The sequence below is a fragment of the Phaeodactylum tricornutum genome, chromosome 5 (assembly GCF_000150955.2).
Source record: "Phaeodactylum tricornutum CCAP 1055/1 chromosome 5, whole genome shotgun sequence".
Taxonomy (NCBI): domain Eukaryota; phylum Bacillariophyta; class Bacillariophyceae; order Surirellales; family Neidiaceae; genus Phaeodactylum; species Phaeodactylum tricornutum.
In genome coordinates, this window is record NC_011673.1 from 1,049,407 (window position 1) to 1,070,197 (window position 20,791).

A 20,791-nucleotide genomic window follows, 5' to 3' on the forward strand; every position below is an offset into this window, starting at 1 on the left:
TTGAACCCCCAATATTGGGGCGCAAAAAACGCGGGAAATTTTCATCTCTATAACGAGCATGCCTTCGATTTATTGAATCAAACACAGATCTACTTTTTTGAAGTGATCTACTAAACAGGAAGCAATCGTGATATGCAACTTATGGGTTATGTGATATTCTGCGGCATCCAACATTGATTATTTCTATCTATTTCAAGAAAGGAAATTCCTATTATTTCATGAGTTTGAGTACCGGGAGAATTTTTTTCCTGGATAGCTAGAATCTGAATCTTCATACCTCTACTAGCTAGGAGTCGTTTCGTTCAGAAAACCCGGATCTGACAATATCGGTCGTAGAAATGAAAATTGTTTCGAAGACTGCCTGGAAATGGACACACACGCGATACGACCGCGACCAACAGGTCCCAGCGTCACATCAGCTTGAACACCGTGTCCTCCATTGTTGTCCTTTTTGCGGAACCTCGTCAGTGCTAGTCTCGCACAATACAGCAGTGACACTTACATCAATCCTCTTTGACAATTGTCTTTCCGATACAATAAAGAAGCATCATGTCGGACGGGGGACGGTTTCCATGGAAGATGCAACGAATTGTTTCGCGCCCCACCGCGAATTACCGCAATCTGCGTAACCCGCTCCCCAATCCACCGGACGGGATGACCTGGCATCACGATACGAAAACCAACGAATGGTCGCTCGTACCAGTCGACAAAGCTTTCAATAACGTGGAGGATCATGCAGATCTCGTAGATTCCTTGCCTGGCGAGACGAGACACTGTACGCAGGAAGCGTCCGAAGCTCCGACGGATGATTGGGAAGTCTTGTCGGATCGTGTATCCAACTCTTCCAACAGCGTCCTCGTACCTCAGTCGTGCGGAAGCGTCCGATCTATTCCTTCTCTGGACAAAGGTGTACCGGGGAACAGTTCGGATCAAACAGAATTGTTGCTGCCGTCCAAAATCCAGCGGATCAATAAAAGCACGATTGATTCTTCCGACAACGCTTTGGGTCCCTCGGGTAAGGGTGTACTGGGAGTGGATTACGTCGAGCACGTGATTTTACCAACCGATACATTCCAGGGTATTTGTCTGGCTTACAAGATACACGGAACGAGGTTGCGTCAGGCCAACGGCTTTTCCGGAAATTCCTTAAGTTTGGCCCCCCCAAAGCTCCTTATTCCTCTATCGAAAAAGGCCCTCCAGAGCGGTTTTATTCGTGTACAAGATACGGATGCGAAGGAATACAAACTGCACGCGTTCTTGGCGGCAATGCCCAACATGAGCATGACGGAGGCGAAAGCGTACGTGCACAGTCCGTGTTGCGACGACAGGGGGCAGCTCCTTTAATTTTTTCGTTTTTCTAAATACTGACACTACCTGATACTTGCTCTCTTATTGTACACTTTTCCTCTCCCGGACCAACAGTTATTTGTAATTGAGTGATTGGGTTTTAGGGAATGCGGTGCGCTCGGCCAAGGAGGACAACGAATGGGAAGATGAGATGGATGTGGGATTGCTCAAGGCGGGGGAGATCCGTTTCTCTCGGAGTGATGGCTACCAAGGAGCTGGGATTCGCAGCAGAAGCGAGGAAACGATATCAACGGGGACGCCGAAAGCCTTTCGGATCGTCCCAATTGCGCATGAAGGCATTCCGGAGATTGCCAGTTATTCAGTCAAGGCGCAGGATATCTACCATGCGGCACCGCAACACAACAATTTCGGAGTCGAACTGCAGTCCCAGGTTAATCCTGGTTCGGCACTAATTTAGCAGGACGGAACCTCATCGATAATGCACTAGTGTACATTTCTGTAGCAACAAAGTAAAAGACCTCCCATACACATTCGATAAAGGATTGCGAGTCGCGTGTACGTATGTAAGTAGAGGTTGCTGTCTTACTTGAAGAACAAATTCACAAAAAGTTGATATACATAAAACATTTCTGCCCAAAGCGTCTCCCAATATGGCTCTGTAGCGTGTCTAGGCTTGGCCGTGTTTCGTCATGGTCCGAAACTTGTCCCGAATTTGCTGTCCCGATCTGGACGACAAAGCGGGATACGTATCGCGAATCTGGGCCCAACTGTGCATCCCAAATTGGCGGACCCCGTGCCGAATCGAGGCAGTTTCCAACGAAGAGAAAGGCCGCTTCTTGTGACCCGACAGCGGTTGCTTTTCCGTCACAAATAAGGCGTCAAACTCTTCTACGTCCGAGTCTTCCCATCTGGACAATTTGTGCAGTTTATTTTCCGTTGATCGGCCTTTGACGGGAGTCGCTGGGGAGGTGGACACGCGGGGATGACGTTTGCGTTTTTGGGACGACGAGAGGACTTCGATTTGTCGGTTGTCTCGCGTCGCGACTTCGGTACTTCGTTCCGGCTCCTCTTCCTCGTCGGTGCTGCTATCCTCGAACAAGCGTTCCTCTTGTTCCCGCGAGAGTGTCGTCAGAATCTTGCGCTCGTCGGGATCGTTTTCTTTTTCCCCTTCGGACTGGGCGTGCTCCACATCGTCGTCCTTTTCCTCTTCGTCCGAACGGTCGTGATCACTTTCACCGCGGTCCATTTCTGGTTGGGTCAATAGTTCTTGTTCCCGTCGGACATTTTGTCGGGCGACGCGTCGCAAATCTTTGGAAGGGGTGGGACGCTGGGATGGAGTCGTGGTGGTAACACGGGTCCGGGTCCGGTGCGGAGGTGGAGCGAGTACCAGTTGTTTTAGGGTTTCAGCGTCTTCGATGGTGACGGACGAGCGTTGGTTCAAGGGGCGCGTTGAGGCCGGCAAAGGTTCGTGGGCTTCGTCCATGGAGGGTGGCGGTTGCGTGAGGAGCTCTTGTGCCGTGGGGGCGTGTTCGTCGTCGTCCCCCCACGCAGATACGTCGTCGTCTCCGTCATCGCCAACTACGGGAGCCATGACACCGCCGTAGCCGATTTTGACGAGGGTAGGGATTTCTAGAATGCTTTCGGACCACTTGATCAACAAGGATCGTACCTACAATTGAGCGCGCGAGAGAGAGAGGGACCAACAATGTCTGGGTGAGTGGATCCCGTAGTCGCGTCGTACGCTAATGGATTCACGGTAGTGATTTGCTCGTACCTTTTGTTGTAGCTTGGCGAGTGAAAAGACACTGCGTGGGTGTAGAATCAGTTCTTCCAGATGGGTGGGTACGGTACGGATCCAATCGTGGTGATTACGGTAAAGATCGCGTAACAAAAAGTGCGTGAGGTCTTTGGGAATGTGTTCGGGTCCGTGAAATAAGGCGCCGAGCTGTTGTTGGTACAGCTCGACGGCCTCCCGGGCGCGGGGGATCCGACGATCATCGTTTTCGTCGGGTGTCACGATCACTTCTTGGAGCGAGAGTCGGAGACGAGCTATAATTTCTTGTACGTGCACGAATTCGTAGACCTGTTGGTAGGTATCCTGGAACATTTCGTGAGTTTCGAGTTGGTGATCAATGGCGTCGTTGGGTTGGGGCAAGGACGGCGTTGTTTCCAGCGCCGCGTCGGCAGGAGTGGGAGATTCAGACTCCTCCATGGCGGTGGGGACCCACACATTGGCGTCGCGTCGCAACAAAAGAGACTTGGTCAGTACGAGTTGTTCCCGCATGTGTGCCCAGTCTTGTGGCGTAGTCCAGGTTTCGGGAGTCTCGGATTCGGGCAGACAGAGCAGATCGCATCCGAGTGCGGTGAGGTTGAGACGTGAGTAGAAACGTCCGTATTTGTGTATCTGGTGTGATTCGAGGACTTGCGTGAGTTGAGTTTTGTAAAGAAGGGCTTTGGCTACGTTGGTTTGTAGCAGTATCAAGTGACAAAGGTATTCCATGAGGTCCATTTGCATTTCTTGGAGGGTCGGCAAATGCGGAGGCAACTGATTGAAGACTTTGGAAAAGGAACGATCACGATTCATTCCGGACGTCTGACGGGACGGCATGGGTGGGATTGACGCGAAGGATTTGCTCGACGCGTGTGCCGTCGTCAAGGAAGGAGAGTGCGGGACGACGGGAGGCTGCAATACGCCATTGTCGCTCTCGTTATCACTGTTGTCGTTATTGTTGTTGTTGGTGTCGTCCCGCGACGCGAGCGGGGTTTCTTTTTCTTCCGGACTCCGGAATAAAGACAAGAGAAAGCTCATGTTCACAAGTCACAGTCGGTAACGACAAAGTAGAGTGGAATGGAGTAGTGTCTAAACTGTAAATCCGGTCGTGCGTTACGAATATCGAGACGAGAGGGTGTATGCGATGCTTAGTACCCTTTTGCCATTGGGGGCTGACAAGGGTAGAGTCGCCCGAGACGACAAGGAGTCTTTGTGCTGTTGGTGTGTATGTTTGTACCAAAGTTACGTCGCGTCTATACATATGTGCGTGCATGTCTGGGTTTGGTCTATACTATATGTTAGTGGTACGCCCCATTTACAAAGCGTCGCTACCCACCAGATCCCCGGTACGGATTCCCTAGTCGAATTTGCGATGTAGGAAGCGAGTTAGATGATCCCAATTTGGCGTTCCCGAGGGAGACATACTGCCTCGCGGCGCCGGTAACTAGAGTCCGCCGGCCGAGTATTGTATAGGAGAGGACCGCGCCCCAATCTGGAAATTTGCAAATTTGAATCCGTGTCCGGCTCGGCACGCGAACCATACTTTTCTCGTAGGTTGGGTAGGGCCACCAAGCCTACTACTACTAGAGGTACAAACTGCCCTCACACACTCGGTTCATCTCGTCGTTCCATGCCTCGACCCCTTTCCCCTGTATGTGTCTGTCTGTCTGTCGATAAGGCACTGTCGTTTCTACCGCTCTACACGCGCCACCCAAAAAACCTCCGTCCTCTCTGCGGGGACAGGAAAGTGAAGCCGTACCGGTACACGACCGACGGTTCTTGTATCGGGACAACGGGAGATGGAGGGGAGAACGGGCGTGACCCGACCAACAAATCCTCCGCAAAGCATTGACAGTGCATACGTATATATACACATTGCAAAATACATTCACCGATCCAAAGCGTCCCACGACAACCTGATCGCAGTGTGTTTGTGTGTGTCGTTCCAAACCCGTCCCCGCCGTTGCACAACTGCACTCCTTACACGACGAGTTGTCGGACTCACTACCCCGTACGAAGGATGCCGACATCGTCACGGCCCATGGGCGGCTCCAAACTATTGCAACGCCTGCTTCTACTACTCCCATTCCTCGACAGTTTTTATACAGCCAATGGTGCGTATGATCGTTGGCGTGTGCGTGTGCGTATCTTGTACGGCCACTTCTACTACAGAGTCGCAGCAAGAGAAAGAGAGACAGACACTCCGCTCTCACTGCGACTCGTACACGTTGCAACAATTCATCACAGTAGCAATAGTTTTTTCCGCGCGTGTCGTCGTTTGTTCCGTTCTCTGCTCTGACCCGTCGGTATCCCTCGCTTTCCTTGCACAGCCTATCTGATACCCGGCAGAAGACGAACCGCCGCACTGCCGCTCCTATATTCCACGGCGGATCCGGGGAGTGATGGTGGTGTCGGGAGCAACACCAATGCCAGGGTACGTCTTGCTTTTTTCGTGTCGTCACGTGTGTACTAATACTAGTAGTACTCGTTCTTTCTCTCTCTGTCGATTTGGTGGGGCTCGTGCATCGGCGCGTTGGCTCATTTGGTGCTCTTGCTGTTGTTGTATTGCTTACCGACTGACCTTGTCCCGTTCCTTTCGTCACACGACACCATGGTCTTTGGTTTCACCGTCAGATGCCCATGAAACCGGGTTCCACCGTGGCGCTGATTACGCCCTTTTCCGTCGACACGGGCAACATTGATTACCAAGGTTTGCGCCAACTCTTGCGGTATCACGTAGAGGCCGGCACCGACAATCTCTGTATCCTCGGCACCACCGGAGAGGCCTCGTCCATGACCATGGAAGAGCGGCAGCAGGTCCTGCAAATTGCCGTGGAGGAAGTCAAGGGCGTCATGCCCATACTGGTCGGCACGGGGACCATCAATCCGGACAACGTCAAGGCACAAACCTTGCAGGCCATGGACTTGGGCTGTGACGCCGCTCTCGTAGTCACACCCTACTACGTCAAACCACCACAGCGATGCCTTGTACAACACATGGTCACCACCGCCGATCTCGGACTTCCCGTTGTCATTTACAACGTTCCCGGACGCACCGGCGTCAACTTTTTGGATGAAAATATCGCCATTGCTTCCCAACACGAGAACGTCGTCGGGCTCAAGGACGCCACTGGGGATTTGACCAGGATCGAGCAAGTCCGTCCTCTCGTGGGGGACGACTTTTTGCTCTACAGTGGTGACGACGGTACGAGCTTGGAATACCTGCGACGCGGTGGCGACGGGTTCATTTCCGTTACGGCCAACATTGCCGCCGCCGCCATGAAGGATCTCGTGACGGCCGTCCGGGAACAGCGAATGGATGACGCCGACGCCATTAATCGAAGACTCGACATATTGCACCAAAAACTCTTTCTGGAAAGCAACCCTATCCCCACCAAATGGGCCGCCGCGAAGCTGGGACTCGTCGATTCGGCCTACTGTCGACGTCCCCTGGCGGAATTCGATTCGGCACTGCACGCCGAATTGGAACAAGCCTTACAAGATGCCGGTATGTTGTAAACGAAATGAATAGAAAATGAGAATGTTTGACAGCGAAGAACATTCCCAAGTGTGCAACAACCGGTGTTTGCTACTAAGTCTAGAAAAGTTCCTAGGCTACCATAAAAAAGCACCAACATTGGCCTCTGTATACGTTTTGTGTTTGTGAGAAGAAACCTGCAATTCCGGATACCTTGCATCCAGTGTCAGGGAATGATGCCTGCCACACCATAACATTTCGTACATGCTAGGTAGACTTGCTTGATCACATGTACGATTGTGACTTTGTCTCGCTGTGTACCCTTTGCAACTATGTAGTTTCCGGTTTTCTTTGCCTATCTATTGGGGCTTTGTGTTTTTACAGTTAGTAGTGAAAGAATGCAATGATTAACTGGATGCTCAACTGCAATTGGTACAAAATGTGTGTCAAACTACTATACTTCATAAATAGTGGTCTAAGTTACAGTTAAGCACAGCCTTCCAAACAATAAGAAATTCCTCATGTTGTACTGAAAGTAGCAGCAAGGACAGTCAAGTAGCATACAGAATAAAGATAAGGAGTCAATCTATTAGTGCACAGGTCAATCTCCTCCAATAGCTGAATAGATGCACATCTTGTACATGGACTTACACTGCATTTACAAATCACAGTAGGGCCTCACAAACATTTGATATGATGTAATTCATTCAATCTCAACAGGAGCAGGCACCAACAACTGACATGGCTAATCACAGGCCATCCTGTTCCTTTTATGCCACAAGCAATGATTGCTTTGGCAGGCTCCACAAGAGTGTTCCTCCCCCTTCACAAAAACTGATAGTAAATACTATAAAGTAGCATAGAAGACAGAGACTTATAGACTATCTATTGGTGTACAGGACAACCTTCTCCAATAGATGTACATCTACTACAGGGACTTCCACTGCATTCACAAACATACCATCACATGAGTCCAACACAAACATTTGATATAGTGGATTACATGCAATCTCCACAATAGCAGGCACAAATTGTAAGGCATTAATAAGTCACATGGCTAGCCACAAACCATCCTTTTCCTTTTAAGCCACAAACAATGACTACTTTGCTTAGTTGTTGGTCTTTCTTGTTTCTACTCCTCTGCTCCAACCTTGACAGTATCAGCATTGGTTGTGTTGGCTCCTCCCACACTACCACTGCTTGCATCTTCCATTGCCACCAAGTTTGGATGTTAATGTCAAGTATCTCCTGGCTTCTTGAAGATAGCACAAGGTGATCAAGACTTGTCTGACTTCTAACAAAGAGATACAAACTAACAAATATGGTTTTCACACAATCATTGTTAAGATTTATTTTAAAAGCTCTAACTTAAAGCCAAATATATTCAGTTTCATCAAGTTCCACAGTGTCAAAACCACTGTGGTCCAGTTCCACGGTCTTAAGCACCACCGTGGGCCACTTTCATCAATCCCACAGTTTTGTACACGCTACTGTGGGAAAGTTTGTCATAGTAACCACGCTTCTGAGCATGGTAATGGTTGAGACCCAAAACAGTCACATGATGTATTTGGACATTCAACAGTCCAGTCCAAAACAATCATTGTTGCAATCTGTGACCAAACACAACAACTTGTTTTGGCCAACTTGCCTTGGGTGTCATGACTCAAGGCACACGCACAATTGCGCAAGGCGGTACTCAAAACCAACTTTCCAGTTGACATTGAAGTCCCTTCCTCCATTGAGGACCCCTCTTCTGCAACATCAACCACAACAGCATTTGCAACTGCAGCCACAGTGACCCAAATTGATCCACCACTAGATTCCTCCATTGGGGAGCCAGCATTGCTTGTTGATATAGTATTGCTGTTCTCTTCCATGGATATCTCAACATCCTCAATGTCTGTGCTCTTTTCCTCCTTTGTCTCCTTTGCATTGGCAACCTGGACCACAACGCCAGCCCTTGTGCACTTGTCTTGCTATCCCCGCTTGCACACCAGCAATACCACTACCATTGCCATTGAGATCTCATCCAATCCCTTGGTGTCAATGCCTGCCGGTACATTTGGCACCACAGTGCATTGCATGGGGAGGCAATAATTGCTCCAGTACACATGCACTGCGTCCATGAGAATCAAGAAAACCCTGCACCCATGTTCAACTGCCTCGTTGCGCTTGTCCACAAGCATTTGTCCCAAGGACACCTGAAAATCAAGGGTCCGCGCCAGCTGCTGCAAAGCCACTTTGCCGTTGTCACTGCGGATCATATAAAAGAACTGTTCAACAACAAATGGAGGAACCTGCAAGCAAGTAAAGGCAGTATCCGTGTCACAAAGGATATCTTCATGTTTGGACATGGTCAATAAGAGCTACACAACAGGACATCAGCTGTGAGACATACACACAGTGTGCAAAAGTACAAGACCATCCAACTTACAACACAACACACTCAAGACAAAACAATTCCGCAGCAACACAGATACTTGTACCCAATGGGCAAATTTGGCAGACGAGACTTTGTGTTCTCAAAAAATCAGATTTACCTTGCATACTGCAAACAGAGAACTCTTCCTCTCCGTCACTTCCGCCCATTCCAGCATTGTCTCTGTTGTAGTGCTCTTGCGTAGAAGGAAAACATGCCGTAGTGTGTGTTGGCAACACTGGCAAGCATTCTGCACAGTTCCAGCTAGAAATAGTTGCCATTATGGGCAATGACGTTCTATCTGAGTGAATGGCAAGTGGATACTGGTACATCCTCTTTCCTTGGGTTGATAGAGATTTTTTGTTTGTACAGACAGTGACAGCAATAGCTGATGGATTGTTGGTTCAGCAATTTTAAATCAACTGCGCCTTTGTGTTTCACAGTGAATGACTAATATTGGACACCGGTACAAATGTTATCACCTTCAACAGGGTAGTGGATTAATTGTAAATGATGTGATTTACTGTGATCAGATGGTCAAAGATTGATAGGTAGTGAGAGAGACTGACAGTGCATGTGCTTGCTCTCCTTCCGGGGGTTTCATTTGGACACAAATTTTCTGTCACTAACTGTTGTTGGAGAACAAGTGTACAGAACTACCTACTTTCCCTACCAATAGCGCTATGGTACTAGCTCTGGAGTTTGAGTGACTGTTGATACCATTGCGCGGTATCCAGAGAGCACCCGGAGACTCTAAGACAGACATTTTGATTACCAGTACAGTAGATAGACGGTCCGGACCTCTAATTCTGGAACACAAAACAGAGAATTCTGGCCTTCTTGGCCTAATTTATGGTTCCCACAAAGTGGATCCATATTCTTTTGTTTTCAGTATAGGCTAGAATGCCCACACCTTGGATTCTCCTGATTGATACTGCCAACAAGCATGTGTGCAAAGGTTCAGAGGGTTTTCATGGTAACTCGTCCGTCTGGTATAGCTCATTTCTTGCTGCAAAACTTTGCTGCCTTTTACCTTTTTAATCCTGTCTACCTTATCCCCTGTTCGGGTCTTCGTATTCACAAATCATGTTTCGGTGCAGACTCAAGTTACCTCCTTTTGCCTTTTGAGTGGATTCGTTTACGTGCCGGGTTTTTGTTGTCCGCTTCTTTACTGGTCACCAGCTCGTGCATCATTGATTTTTCTATCTCGCGTTGCTCTTCCACGAAGCGACGGAACTCCTTTTCCCTGGCCTCCTTTGCTTGAATCTCGGTCAACGAGTCCGCACGTTCCCGCCGCTCAATGTACCACCTTCCATTTTCCCCACAGCTTGGAACCTGCTTGGTTTTCAAGTCTTCTTCCTGTTGCTGTATATCTTTAAGACTTTGGCTCGGCGGGGTAGTGACTGCGGAATTTGAAGGGCTGCTTCTGGGGGACGCCCAAGAAGCCACCGCGGGAATTACAGGCCGCGGTGCTGCTTTTTTTGGTGACCAAAAGTCTCCCAGTGAATACAATGCTTTGGGTGAAGAATTAGCCGGGGAATAGGATGTTGCTGAACATGGCAGCATAGAAACTGGCATTGCGGTTCTGACTGTGGCAGTTGGCAAAGCCCGAGGGGCTGACTTTCTGGAACACGGTGATCCAAGCGGCTGTATGATTGGAGGTACAGATCGTGGTAGAGTCTTGAAAGTTTCGGATGGTCTCGCGATGCCTACTTTTGGTATCTTCGTGGGCTCCTTGCTGCTTGCCGCCCGCAAGCGAGATTCCTCCTCCATTATGTTTTGCAAACTTTTTTTTTCTCCACGGCCAACTGGTGGCACAGATCCCGAAAAAGGGTGAGGTGGAGGGGGGAGCTGGTACTTTGGTAGTGAGGTCATTGCTTTGCCATTTTGTGACTGCCATGGTCGAGACGAGAAATGTTCCCTGTCTCCGCCACCTCCTTCCGTACCCAATATTTGCCTCCGCCTGCATTCATTAACTACAGCTTTTCTAGCTTGTTCTTCATCTTTGAATGCTAAATGGGCGACTCTATTCCGATGCTTGCGACCGTTCAAGTGAAATTCTAAATTTTGCAGGTCTGGGCATGTGATGGAACAGACTTCACATCGAAATAGGGAAATTGCGTTGTCATTTTGAATCTTCGCTTCTTCCGCTTGCTCTATATGGCTCTCTGATTGCACTTTCTTTTCTGCCATTCTCGTTTCGGTCAAGTGACTACCAATTTGCTTCAGCGCTGGTTGGAGAGCAATCAGATCTGCCTCCAGCTCAGATCGACGAGCAACCTTCTCTTGCTGCTCTGGAGTCAAAGACTGCACGCCCGCTGCAGCCTTTTCGATTATGGAAATTTGACCCAAGCGCTTTCGAAGTGCTCGCGTCTCCTTATTCAACGCGTCAAATTTCGCTAGCGTTGAAGACTTGGTGGAAAGGTTTATCTCGGAAGTTACCTGTTTGCACTGGCCCGAGCAAGAACGATCATTTTTTCCATTCCCGCTGATCCCTCTTGTACTGTTTTGAGGCGGCTGACAAAGGGGCCTCATGGAACAACTCGTATCCGCCAATGTAAAAGCGCGCGACAGTTTGTGATGCCTCTCAAAATATTTCGTAGAGGCTTTGTCGCGAAGCCCTGTACAGGCTTCCAGCCACTGATGTACACCGCAAGACGAGCTACGTTCCAAAGATTGCATCTTCTTGTTCTCTGCGCCTGCCAGTGCAATGTCAAAAAACAATGGATGAATATGTCCATCCTGGCTCATTTCGCCCCGAGGAGACATCTTTGCAATTTGTTCTTCCAAGTAGACGTTCATAACACTTCTCTGCCCAAAGTCCAAAACAGCATCCAGATTGCGGCGTATAAAATTGTCGCAGTATTCAACCAAAAACGGGGAATGTATCCGTTCAGCGGTTATCAAAACAGGGATAACATTAAATAGGTCCACATGATGCGCAACTATCTCGGCGGCAAGGCTCTCTAGGGAGGGCACGAAGTCCGACCGTCGATGGGGACTCCGTGAAAAGGTAGCACCGACAAGAAGAACCGTATGCTCCTTTGCAGCCGACACGCTAACGGCCCGATGAATTCCTGGAACACGTTTCGGGTCCGGTTGCCACCGGATTCCTTCGTGGCCCAGCACATCTTTACCATAGGCAGCCCCCCAGGTATACAAGGCACCCGTATCCGTGATAACCGCAGTGTGATTCTCCGACGCTGACACACCAACAGCAACACCTCCCCCATTGTGCGGGAGCATACCTTGTACCAATTGTGGCACAGCCATTGCAGTGCCTTTTTTTGCTGAGACTGGGGTTCCCAAGGACTCCGCGTGTAAGCCCCATGTGTATACTAACCCGTCCGAAGAAACTACTACGTTGTGAAAACGAGCGCAGGCAATGCTAACAGGATTCACTAAGCGGTTTCGAGTTTCGACCGACGGATTCAGTTGAATCTTGCTTGGCACATGGTTGCCGTGTCCCCAAGTGTAGATGCTGTTCACTGGTACGCCGGTGCGGCCCCATGGTAGCGTCAGCACGAGAGTCGTTTTTTCTGAAGCACAAATGGACATTGCAACTTTGGGAGGCGATGTACCCCACAAAGCTTCTACTCGATGTACACGGTGCGTTCCGTTACGTCGACTCACACCCAATTGCCCCGCCGTATTGTCACCCCATACGAAAACTTCCCCTATTCTGGAAAGCGCAACGGAATGCTTGGCACCGGCAGCAACTGCGACACATTGCGTATTCTTGAGATTATCGATCCTCCGGGGAACGGATCGTGTGCTACAGTCATCCAAAGTCAAACCCAGCTGTCCGAAGCGATTCGATCCCCAAGCAAAGACGATCCCAGTCTTTGTAACACAGAGGGAATGGGACTCAGCTGCCGAAATCCCCACAACTTTGTGATGAGATAAGCCTACAACTCGTGTTGGTAAAGCGCAATGCGACTCGTCTCCCGTTCCTAAACGGCCGCCTTTGCCAAGCCCAAAGGCATACACGTGTCCATTTCGAGTCAGAACCAGCGTATGGTGCGATGCAGCTGAGACAGAAACTGCTCCGCCCATGCGTCCAACTCGCTCCTGCCCAAAGGCCTGGACGCGCTGAGGACGAGAAGTGGCCGCTCCAACAATAGGCCTTGCGTTCAACGTAGTACCGCTACTGGAACATGATGCACTAGTTGACACTCCTGACGCGCAGATGTGTGCACTTCCAAACGTTAAAACTTCGCAACCGTATTCAGACAGATTCCTTTTGCAATCCAACAACGAACTTTCTGTGGCTTCTGTTTCAAGATGAATTGTATCTCGGAGAGTGTCGCTCGCTTCGTCTGTTTCATCCGCATCAGTCAAATGCAATCCAGAAGCGTTCAGCCAAGTGTTATCTTGCCTGCCTGTCGAGACCGAACTTATTTGACTGGATATTGATAGGAGCGCTTGTCGACAAGCTGCAAGCTCGGAGCGTTGCTGTATCGCCAGTAAATCGGACGGAGTGAGCCCCTCCTGGTCCCGTGCCGCAATAAGCTTTGCTAACATGACACTAACATTCGTGCCGTAACCTTGCAGTACGTCCATAGGTCGTTTCGATAGACGACGAGACAAGGAATCGTGTTCGTGCGTGGCCGTCAGGCAATGGCGCACGAGCAACAGAATACTAGCGAGATCGCCTCGCAGAATTGCCCAGTGAAGTGGCGTGTACCCGGACTCTTTGTCTGGGAGCGTCAATATCTGTTCCTCCAGATTGCAAGCAAATTCCCCCGCCTTGTGATCGCTGGAGTGGATCTTGTGAAGCTGCTCAATCTGGTGAAGTCTGGATAACAGTATCGACTTCAGCAGCAACTATGTGCGAATCACCACTTGAGAGCGCTTCACCATGCAGAAACGAACGACCCGAGGTAGGATTTGAGTGCATCAGGATAGCTTGCAATACCTCCCGCACCACCGACACGCGCTCTCGTGTTACTTCGGCGGTACTACCGTTTCTCCCTTCAGGCGACATCATTTTGGTCGAGATCGAACTGGTGTTCATTTCCTTATACGACCCACTCGAAACGGATCGCCCTCGGGAGCGCCCCATGTCAACTCCTCTCGTTGCACCTATCTAAAAAAAGGAACGGAGTGACTGCAAGCTTCCTCAACGGTACTCTGTCCGAGTTTGGAGCAAACTTGTCAAACAGTCGGAGAACGTTTTTTGAAATGGAATGCTACGCTATGCTTGGCTCGTGCTCTATTCACAAGCAGCTCTCCTTCACCTTCGTTCCGCTAAATATATTTTTTGTCTTTGCTGTCTCCACACCTTTCCACAAAGGAAAAGCTAGACTGAACATTCGTTCGCACTCACCTGCCTTGTACAACAACGCAAGCTAAGCAGGTAACTGTAAATTACAATCCGATTTACATGGGTTGATTTACATTAGTGTCCTGTGTACCGTCAACCAACATCGTGTCCAATAGTAAGAAGGAAAACCGACACTTCGTCAGGGCAGGTTTCCGAATTCGACCCTGGCGAATCTCCTCGTAAGCTGCGACAGAATCTTCCTATTTGATTTGTACAGTACCTAGGACGACTGTCTTGTCGGAAACTCGACCCTCAAGATACACAGCATCAACAAGAATTTATGCTTGTCCGTTCTATGTCTCAAAAAAGGTGGTTTTCCGATCACCCTCACGAAAGTTAGAGAGGCAACGTTTTCTTGACGCCTCGTCTCGTTCACATAAAAATTCTCTTCTGCCCTGAAGAACAACATACGTCAACTCCGTATCAATCTGCTAGACCTGCTAGTCTACTCAGAACACAGTCGCTTGCTGTACACCTGCAATGAGGGTTTCTCTATCGACGGCTCTCGTGCTTGGTATTACGGGAGCAAGTCCGGGAGTCATTCTTCTACTCACGTGCACGGCGGCTACAGCGTTTTCAGCGTTGCCGCCCACCACAAACCTCTCCCCTGCTAGTGACGCATTCGTAGCTAGACGCTGGAAAATCGTTGCAGCACCCCACCATCGGTCTGGCTCTTCACTCCGTTCTATTGTCGATAAAAGGAATGGCAGAGACCGAGAAGAGAACGATGAAATCGCCACCTCCAACTTGGGTCCCTCCACGACACCAATCATTCCGTCGGGTTTCAATCCGTTCGAGTACAAATCGTCTAGCCGTGACTCATCCGTATCATATCTGAATCGAGTGTCGCTCCGGCAAACAACTATGCAAGAACTTGTCAATGAACTGTTGAACGTCGTCGAGCGAGAAGAGGAAACTCAACGAACGTTACAATCCTATCAGGACTTCTTACTCGAACCCTTGGAGTGCGACGGGGCTGTGTTGGATTCAGACTCGATATACAGTTCTACCATGAATCGTACACAGCGGTATGCGGCCTATCGAGAATCCATGGAAGAACGCGTAACAAAGGCCAAGAATACATCTGTTCGCCAAGTGCTAATTTCTCTCCAAAACTTTGTGCGTTCGTTTGAAAAAGGTGGAACAGAATGAGGCTAGCTTTTTGCTAAGCGGTCTTTATGGAAAGACGTATCTGTGAGTCCTACAACACCCGCTCTTTCGATTGACTCCATCTGCGCAAATAGAAACCGATCATGACTCGAAGAATCCAGCGGTATATGGAACGAAATTGCGTTGGAGAGCACACTCATGTAGGGGTCGAAGAGATGTGTGTACCAACTATATGCACTCCTCCACTTTCGGACGCCTCAGCAAACAACGATAGAACAGCGGTTGATACAAAGCGCATGCTATTCTAGAAAGTCGCCTCCTCCGGATGCCACTTGGTGCTATCTGAAAAAAGTTGGTAGTATAATCTCGAAAAAGTAACCGTAGACATTGAATAGCTAGTTCTTTTCAATTGTTTAGCATTTTACACTCCGTCTATGCGTCTGGGAGCGGAGGGACTCTGTTTTTCACTTTCGCTGCGTTCAATCGGTCCAGAGCCTGTATCCGCGTTGCGTAGTGAGCAGGTGATGTACGGTCTCTGCTGTAGTTCCTGTAGGCGGATACAAATTCTTGGTAGGCTTCGCCTCGCTCCTGATTCCCCTTGCTGTTTGGCAGCGAAGACTGTGTTTCAGAGTCGACCGAGGGGCGTTCCTCAACGTCTACTCCGACCGAGGGGCGTTTCTCAACGTCTACTCCGACCGGATTGGGTCCACCGAATAAGCTCAAAATAGGGGCCCGGCGGCTTTTTTGAAAAGATGTGTATCGCGTACTTGTGACCATGCGCACGTGACCTGCAATCGCCCGAGAGGCACTACGCTTGCGGCGGGCCTTTTCTAACGGAGTCAACGGCTCCTGTCGCAATCCCGATGCACCTACACTCTGGCTGTCATTGCCGCACATGCTGGCAAGATCTTGTGATTGAGTATCTTGGTGTTGTTGAATTGGTTCTACTCTCGAAACGGACAAACCTTGAATGAGTGCCGGGCTCACTGTCTCATCTTCGGCCGTATCAGTGAAGCTAGCAGCATCCTTCTTCGAATCGTGATTCTCCTGCCGTACGTCGACTATATTCCCAGTGTTTAGGTATTGCGCAGGGTGATCCGACATCTTGGAGACCGACGGACTCTGAGTTGTAACAGCAGTGAATTGCTTTTTAATTCCATTGTTCATGACGATATCCATGGAGTCTTTCTCACACTCAACAGTTTCCGATTTGACCTTTTCTGTAATCACCACATCTGATGATACAGGCTCGATCAACACAGGTTTTTCAACATCCTCCTTGGATGCCAAGACTTTCACCCGCAATTGTTGATACGAGCCTACAGTAGGGTCTTTGGAACAATTTTTGGCTTGTGTCCGGGACGACTCGACTTCTCCCATAGAAGAGACGGTCGAAACCTTTGGTCTATCATTCTGCTTCACTGTCTCTTCTTCGGCCGTATCAGTGAAGCTAGCAGCATCCTTCTTCGAATCGTGATTCTCTTGCCGTACGTCGACTATCATTCCCAGTGTTTAGATATTGCGCAGGGTGATCCGACATCTTGGAGACCGACGGACTCTGAGTTGTAACAGCAGTGAATTGCTTTTTAATTCCATTGTTCATGACGATATCCATGGAGTCTTTCTCACACTCAACAGTTTCCGATTTGACCTTTTCTGTAATCACCACATCTGATGATACAGGCTCGATCAACACAGGTTTTTCAACATCCTCCTTGGATGCCAAGACTTTCACCCGCAATTGTTGATACGAGCCTACAGTAGGGTCTTTGGAACAATTTTTGGCTTGCGTCCGGGACGACTCGACTTCTCCCATAGAAGAAACGGTCGAAACCTTTGGTCTATCGTTCTCCTTTTGCTTGTGCGTCAGTAGAGGACGAAATCTGAGCGGCGATGCCTTCACAGGAAGTGTCCCCTGATCGTCCGGGACGTCCACTACGGCCCTGTGAGGGTGCACACTTGAGGCAACAAATGGCGGTAGATTTTGTGTCGAGTTTGATGTAGGGGTGACGGAGGATTCTGGTGGGCACCATTCCAGCAAACCTTGGCGGTACCATATGTTGTAGGCCCAGGCGTGGGTATCTTTGGATTTGTCCCGTATTCGCCAAGCCAATACTTCCGGGGCCTGTCCGGGACTTGACAAATCTTCTGGTGGAGGTTCGCGTTCTTTTCGCGTAGACAAAGGCTGTGGTGGTGAGAGCGGAGTCGGTGGGGGACAAGATTCCATCGGACACGGCTCGATGTTGACGGGCGGAGCGCGTTGCGTTTCGAGCCGAACTTCCGGTTTCAATTTCGTAGGCGATTCCATGTTCCCGCCTCCGGAAGGGGTAAAGGCTTGCTCAAGCCAGGCTGTGCGTGTACGGACATCGGTTCGGGGTGGTGTAAAGAGTGGCGAATCATCGCTGCCAGCGGGCGATTCGGCATACGTGTCGCCCGACGGAAAGGCCTTTTCCTGCCAGAAAGATTTACGCGACTCGGCGATACCGGGGGTAGTCTGGGCCCCATAGTGAGTAGTCACTACTGGCGACGGGGGCGACACGATAGTGGCAGCTGACATTGTTTGTGGTGGCGAAGGCGAGTAGGGTGTGGTCTGGTCGGTACCAGGCATACTCGAAAGACGAGGAGGACTAGTGGCGTTCGACAATTGCGCGGATCGAGGAGAAACACCCGACGATGGTTTCGTCACAACGGTGTCGTCGTGTCGGGGCTTTTGTGGAATAATAGTCGTGAATAGGAGACTGCTGGAATCATCGTCATTATCGTGGGCGTTGTATATCGTGGAAGCATTCGAAACGGTCAATGGACTTACGCCGTCCACGCGGGCATTAATGATATTTCCGGCATCGGGGAGACAGAGATGATCCTTTGGCTGTGGTTCGGTGAAGGGCACGGTATCTGTTCGCCAAAGAGCCGCGGTCCCGGAGGTGGTGCGTTCGAATCCTGGCTGGGGACTTGGTGGCGCCTCATCCGGAAGACGGTAGCGTCGGTCCGTAGCATAAGGGCTTACCGGAACGCTCGGATCGATGGGAAACGCGCCGTTAGCCGATGAATTGGACGATGGCGATTTCTGCCGGAGTCGGGCGAACCAATTGCTCATATTGTTACTACTTGCTGCTGTTGTTGTTGTTGTTGTTGTTGTTGTTGTCGACGGGCCGTTTGGGAAGACCGAATCACGACCTGTGTACGCGATATCGTCACTCAAGAATTCGTCGACGGAACGAAAGAATCGTTGGTCACGAGACTTTCGAGTGGAAAGAAAGAGGACAGGACTCTCCCGTACTGAATCTCTTCAAGGAGGGAGGTCAAGGCAACGACAAGCTTCTGCCGTTCCGTTCGCCTTGCGAGCCCGTGTTTCGGAAGCCAATTTTACAATTACATACATACATTCTATCCGACAGCAAACCCATGCCACGACGATTCGAGATTCCTTTTTGGTAGGCTATCTATCTATCTATGTATGTGACGTTCACTCATGGAACGGAACAACACAGTAGTACGATGTTTCGTCGTCGTGGATTGCTTGGACTCGTTCCCAATTGGGCGAAGTTTGATAGGCGTGGTGATTCTCATTTTCCAATGTTCGAACGCTTGGTTTGCACCAACGGACATGATGAGAACCGGCAACCCCGCTTCTGTGAGATTCCATTCGCCAGCCCTGCGGGATCCAACGCCTAGTAGTTTCCACACGAACTGTAAGTACCGGTCCATACCATACTGTTCTGTGTCTAACGAACCCGGACTTAAATACGACCGTTGGCAGTCCGTACAGCCGGCGATGCGATGAGCACCAGCAAGGGTGCGGTAAATGTCCGTGACGCTGGGGGACGATTACGCCAAAGACTTTCTTACTGTTAACAGGAAACAACCAACGCCTCGAAGGCTTTTGGTTGCTTCCAACAATCGATCGAAGAACAAAGTTACCCTTCCACACTCTCTCTCACGAGCACTCTCTCTCGTCCTCAATCAAAGGGCTCCCATAGTATGGTGCGAACGAGACCTCTTGTATCGTTGTCGTTGTCGTTGTTACCGACGCTAGTAAGGCTCGGAACGACGAGCGTGACCGCCGACGCTTCCGCAGACTGCACCGTGCAGCTCGACGGCACGTGTGTGTCTTCGCTGCCACGACTCGAATGCGGTGTGTACATGGCGCCGAGTACTTTGGGTGAAGACACGAACCTGGGAATCTACACGGGCAAGGCACTCCGGACGGACGACGTTGTCAACTTTCCAGAAATCGCCATTCCGCTGCTCTTCCGCGAATGGGGCGAGCACGTCGAAGGGATTGCCGACGGTGCACTCTGGGATCGCTATATTTGGGAAGGCGAAGTCGCCGATTTGGAAACCTACACCGATCGCAACCGCATCGACAACCGCGCCGTCTTTGTGCCGGGCGTTGGCTGCACCGTCAACTCGGTACTCGACATGAACAACATTGAGAGCACGCACGGATCCACCTACGATACCGCTGGCTTGCACCGATCGCGGGATCCCGGTACCGGTGCTTTTTCGCCCTACCACAGCGCGCTTACTACCGCCGTCACCGATATTGCCCCCGGCGCCGAGCTGTTCGCCTCCTACGGGGACTACTGGGTACCGTCCATTCCGGGAGTGCAAGTCACACTCGATGAAGTCCTCGATGTGACCGAAGACTTCTTGCAGAACGATTTGTACGAATTTGTGCAGTCGCACCGTGACGCCGATGCGCTCACTCCCGACGTCAAGGAAGCGCTCTTTGCTTTTGTCAAGGACTTTCCCCTGCCCAATCAGCCTTTTTCTAATCTGCCCCGCAACGTTCCCTGGGCCGACGTCGAACGGGCTATCCACGAAGCCGGCACACACCGCAAACACACTGATACGACAACTGACAATGTTAGCGGCGAGTCCTCCGTTGCACGACAGTTCATTCGGGAACAGTCGATCCGTGATCTAGCCTGGTTAGACGAACACGGCTACTGTCAGGATCACCTGCGACCAGGTCGCTCCACACTACCCCAAGCCGGACGCGGGGCTTTTGCTACCCGTAATCTCCCGGCCGGAAGCGTAGTCGGCTACGCCCCGCTCATTCATATTGGACTACACGGGCGTGAAGTTTTACGTATCACTTATCCTCCCAGCGAACACGATCATCACGTTGGGAACGATGACAACGACGGTGAGAACGGCACGACACCGCGCACCAGTTACGATCTTGTCCTCAACTACAGCTTTGCCCATCGCAATTCAACCGTCATACTTACACCCTACGGCGGAATGGTAAACTATATCAATCACGGTAGTACAACTAGCGGGCGTGCCAACGTACAGGTGCGGTGGCCGGACAAATCCTTGATCGCTCACGTCCCATCCTGGCTGGAACAAGACCCCATATTCTTGTCGGAA

At 50.3% G+C, this 20,791-nt stretch overlaps 6 protein-coding genes and 1 pseudogene across 7 annotated transcripts, besides 1 other annotated feature; 3 read left to right on the forward strand and 4 right to left on the reverse strand.

The window, feature by feature from the left end:
- Positions 1-1,855: 1,855 nt before the first annotated feature.
- On the reverse strand, positions 1,856-4,283 carry PHATRDRAFT_45029 (predicted protein). The gene is made up of 2 exons (XM_002179077.1): positions 3,083-4,283; positions 1,856-2,977 (listed from the first exon to the last, which is right to left on the reverse strand). The coding sequence occupies exons 1-2, from the start codon at positions 4,115-4,117 to the stop codon at positions 1,976-1,978; spliced, it is 2,037 nt and encodes a 678-aa protein (XP_002179113.1). The 5' UTR covers positions 4,118-4,283; the 3' UTR covers positions 1,856-1,975.
- A 1,436-nt stretch (positions 4,284-5,719) lies between these two features.
- PHATRDRAFT_11151 (predicted protein) lies at positions 5,720-6,598 on the forward strand (the record flags this gene model as incomplete). Its single annotated transcript, XM_002178868.1, has 1 exon — positions 5,720-6,598. The coding sequence occupies one exon, from the start codon at positions 5,720-5,722 to the stop codon at positions 6,596-6,598; it is 879 nt and encodes a 292-aa protein (XP_002178904.1).
- A 1,139-nt stretch (positions 6,599-7,737) lies between these two features.
- On the reverse strand, positions 7,738-9,475 carry PHATRDRAFT_45031 (annotated as a pseudogene; the record flags this gene model as incomplete). Its single annotated transcript has 5 exons — positions 7,738-7,776; positions 8,278-8,330; positions 8,490-8,831; positions 8,853-8,925; positions 9,104-9,475.
- Positions 7,738-9,475: a sequence feature (predicted protein).
- Positions 9,476-9,613: 138 nt separating this feature from the next.
- PHATRDRAFT_45032 (predicted protein) lies at positions 9,614-14,041 on the reverse strand (the record flags this gene model as incomplete). Its single annotated transcript, XM_002179078.1, is given in 2 exon segments — positions 9,614-13,764; positions 13,784-14,041. 2 exon segments carry the CDS (start codon positions 14,039-14,041, stop codon positions 10,084-10,086), a joined length of 3,939 nt encoding a protein of 1,312 aa, XP_002179114.1. The 3' UTR covers positions 9,614-10,083.
- Positions 14,042-14,782: 741 nt separating this feature from the next.
- PHATRDRAFT_34622 (predicted protein) lies at positions 14,783-15,454 on the forward strand (the record flags this gene model as incomplete). Its single annotated transcript, XM_002178869.1, has 1 exon — positions 14,783-15,454. One exon carries the CDS (start codon positions 14,783-14,785, stop codon positions 15,452-15,454), a length of 672 nt encoding a protein of 223 aa, XP_002178905.1.
- A 390-nt stretch (positions 15,455-15,844) lies between these two features.
- On the reverse strand, positions 15,845-18,509 carry PHATRDRAFT_45033 (predicted protein; the record flags this gene model as incomplete). Its single annotated transcript, XM_002179079.1, has 2 exons — positions 15,845-16,842; positions 16,910-18,509. 2 exons carry the CDS (start codon positions 18,507-18,509, stop codon positions 15,845-15,847), a joined length of 2,598 nt encoding a protein of 865 aa, XP_002179115.1.
- Positions 18,510-19,022: 513 nt separating this feature from the next.
- Positions 19,023-20,791, forward strand: PHATRDRAFT_45034 (predicted protein; the record flags this gene model as incomplete). Its single annotated transcript, XM_002178870.1, has 4 exons — positions 19,023-19,104; positions 19,173-19,219; positions 19,271-20,665; positions 20,689-20,791. 4 exons carry the CDS (start codon positions 19,023-19,025, stop codon positions 20,695-20,697), a joined length of 1,533 nt encoding a protein of 510 aa, XP_002178906.1. The 3' UTR covers positions 20,698-20,791.